We start from the raw sequence: 2,820 nt of genomic DNA, 5'->3' as shown, positions 1-2,820 counted from the left end.
CATTACTTGTAATTAGCTAATAATTTTGCATATATAATTTAAAAATTGGTTGAAGCAACGAATTATAACACGAATTAATTAATCAGATGCAGACAAACTTCTTTAAAAAACATAGCATGAACTTACAAGTATTGCAATTATTTGAAATAAATAATATTTTTTACCTAAAAAAAGCTTATCATCGTCGTGGCATGGCATGGCGAACGTGGATCAATTCTGAACTCTTTCTCTATAAATAGCAACTATCCATGCAACGCAACCTGCACTACTCACAAAGAAAAGCTAGTATATATCCATCGTAAAGATTTCGATATTATTTGAAAATGGCAGTCGCTCATTTTGTTCTGATTCATACCATTTGCCATGGTGCATGGATCTGGTATAAGCTCAAACCAGTCCTTGAGGCAGCTGGCCACAAGGTCACAGCACTGGACCTTGCAGCCAGCGGTGTTGACCCAAGGCAAATTGAGCAGATTAATTCATTTGATGAATACTCTGAACCCTTATTGACTTTCATGGAGGAACTCCCCCAAGGAGAAAAAGTGATTCTGGTTGGCGAGAGCTGTGGAGGACTCAATATTGCTATTGCTGCTGATAAATACCCTGAAAAGATTGCAGCTGCTGTTTTCCAAAATTCACTACTGCCTGACACTAAACATAAGCCATCTTATGTCGTGGATAAGGTAATCTGAAAAATCTAATCATATAAGTGAGTTCTTCATAATAATTTTAAATCTCTAACAATATTCTTTCTAAATTCATTATACAGCTCATGGAGGTGTTTCCAGACTGGAAAGACACAGAGTATTTTGAGTTCTCTAATAGCAATGGCGAGACCATTACTGGAATGGTATTAGGCTTAAAGCTAATGAGGGAGAATTTGTATACTATATGTCCTCCTGAGGTATATCTTCTGCCTAATTTAATTTCTTTGATCATCAAAATATTAAAATAAATATTTTATTCATCATAAAATTTACAATTTCAAATTTGATCGTTAACTGAAGCTAAATAAACAAAACTTCCACTACTATAAAAATATATGTAAGACAACAGCAATAAATTATTGACTTAAAGAGTGTTTAGCTTACCCCTTTCATCCAGCTAATAGCTGATGCGTATCAGGTGTATTTTCAATCAGCTCAGAGATTTTTCTCCTAAGTTGATAGCTGATGAGCCTTTATAATTTATTTAGACCATTATTTATTAATTATCAAATTTTCATGTTAATATAAATTTTAATACATATTAATAAAATATTATCATTATAAAATAAATACAAATATTATAAAATAATTTAATTATATATACATAAAATAAAATTTATTTTATTAATAATTATTTTTTAAATCTTATATATATTATACCATAAATTATTAATTTTAATAAATAAATTATATAATATATACCTTTATTTATAATTTTACATACAAATAATAACATTTAGATATAAATAATCAATTATCAATCACCAACTATCAGTTATAAACTATTAGTTATATCCAACGGTATAGTTTAACTGTATCTATAAGTTAATAGCAATCATTTAAGAACAATTACATTTATCTTTGCTATTAAGAATAAAGCAGTGATTTATTTATTTTTTCATAATATATAGAAAATGCAGCCATTAAAGTATAAAATAGAGATTTTATTAAAATATATTATTATAAGTAATAAAAAAAATAAATTTATTTTATAATAATTTTAACTGGAAAACTGTTAACGGTATTAAAGTAACAATTTTATAACGGTGGTTAAAATACAGTTGTTTAAATTGTAAAATATTGTAGTGTTTTTGTTATATATGATTTAATGAATTTCTTTTTTTTTTTTTTCATCTTAAAATTGTCGAGATAGAGAATAAAGAATATATTGAAGAAAATCGTCAAGCTATCGCGTCCAATCTCTTAAAATCATGAATAAGAAAAATGCTAATTAAGTATGAAATCATTCTAATCATATATAAGTCTGGCCAAATTTATATGATTTAAAATTAGAAATTTAAAATGCTAATTCGGAAAGCAGTATGAAAATTAATTCTAATGGATGCATAATTAAGCTTAATGTCATTGGATGCTTAGTTCTTCTTTTTCCTTTGCTTTTTAAATTAACCATTATATATATATTTACGTTATTTCTTTTAAGGATTATGAGCTAGCGAAGATGCTGACAAGGAAAGGATCATTATTTCAAAATATTTTAGCCCAAAGAGAGAAATTCACTGAAAAAGGTTATGGATCAATTAAGAAAATTTATGTATGGACGGGAGATGATAAAATATTTTTACCAGAATTTCAACTCTGGCAAATAAAGAACTACAAACCTGATTTGGTTTTTAGGGTAATGGGAGGAGATCATAAGCTTCAGCTTACAAAAACTAAAGAGATTGCTGGAATTCTCCAAAAGGTGGCTGATATTTATGCTTGAAGCATTTAATTGCTACTAAGTTGATTGGGTGCAGCTATAAATAATCTCACATATTCATGTGTGATGAAGGGAAGACTACCCCTGTTGTGTAGTCTACTATGATTTTCTTCAAATGAATAAATTAATTAAACTACTAAGTGTGTGTTAATGTCTTACTAAACTTAATTTCCTTGTCAAAACACCAATTTTCTTGTCCACTTCCTCTAATAAAAGCATCATCTGATCACAAGTTGTATCCTAAAAAGGCAATTGAATTATTTGAAAGATCATTCACAAACATGATTTATTTGAAGAAAACAAAAGCGCATATATATAAACAATAATAATAACTTCTACGTACAAATTATAATTCTAAATTCCGTAAAAAAATATTATGTTATGTTTATATAT

General features: G+C 27.6%; 1 protein-coding gene across 1 annotated transcript; it reads left to right on the top strand.

Moving 5' to 3' along the window:
* The first annotated feature begins 281 nt into the window (after positions 1-281).
* On the top strand, positions 282-2,563 carry LOC110629012 ((S)-hydroxynitrile lyase). The gene is made up of 3 exons (XM_021775847.1): positions 282-683; positions 770-904; positions 2,149-2,563. The coding sequence occupies exons 1-3, from the start codon at positions 324-326 to the stop codon at positions 2,428-2,430; spliced, it is 777 nt and encodes a 258-aa protein (XP_021631539.1). The 5' UTR covers positions 282-323; the 3' UTR covers positions 2,431-2,563.
* Positions 2,564-2,820: the final 257 nt, after the last annotated feature.

This window comes from Manihot esculenta, chromosome 13, assembly GCF_001659605.2.
Source record: "Manihot esculenta cultivar AM560-2 chromosome 13, M.esculenta_v8, whole genome shotgun sequence".
Classification (NCBI taxonomy): Eukaryota; Viridiplantae; Streptophyta; class Magnoliopsida; order Malpighiales; family Euphorbiaceae; genus Manihot; species Manihot esculenta.
The sequence above is the reverse complement of the archived record's forward strand: the minus strand, read 5'-3'. Positions and strand labels throughout refer to the sequence as shown.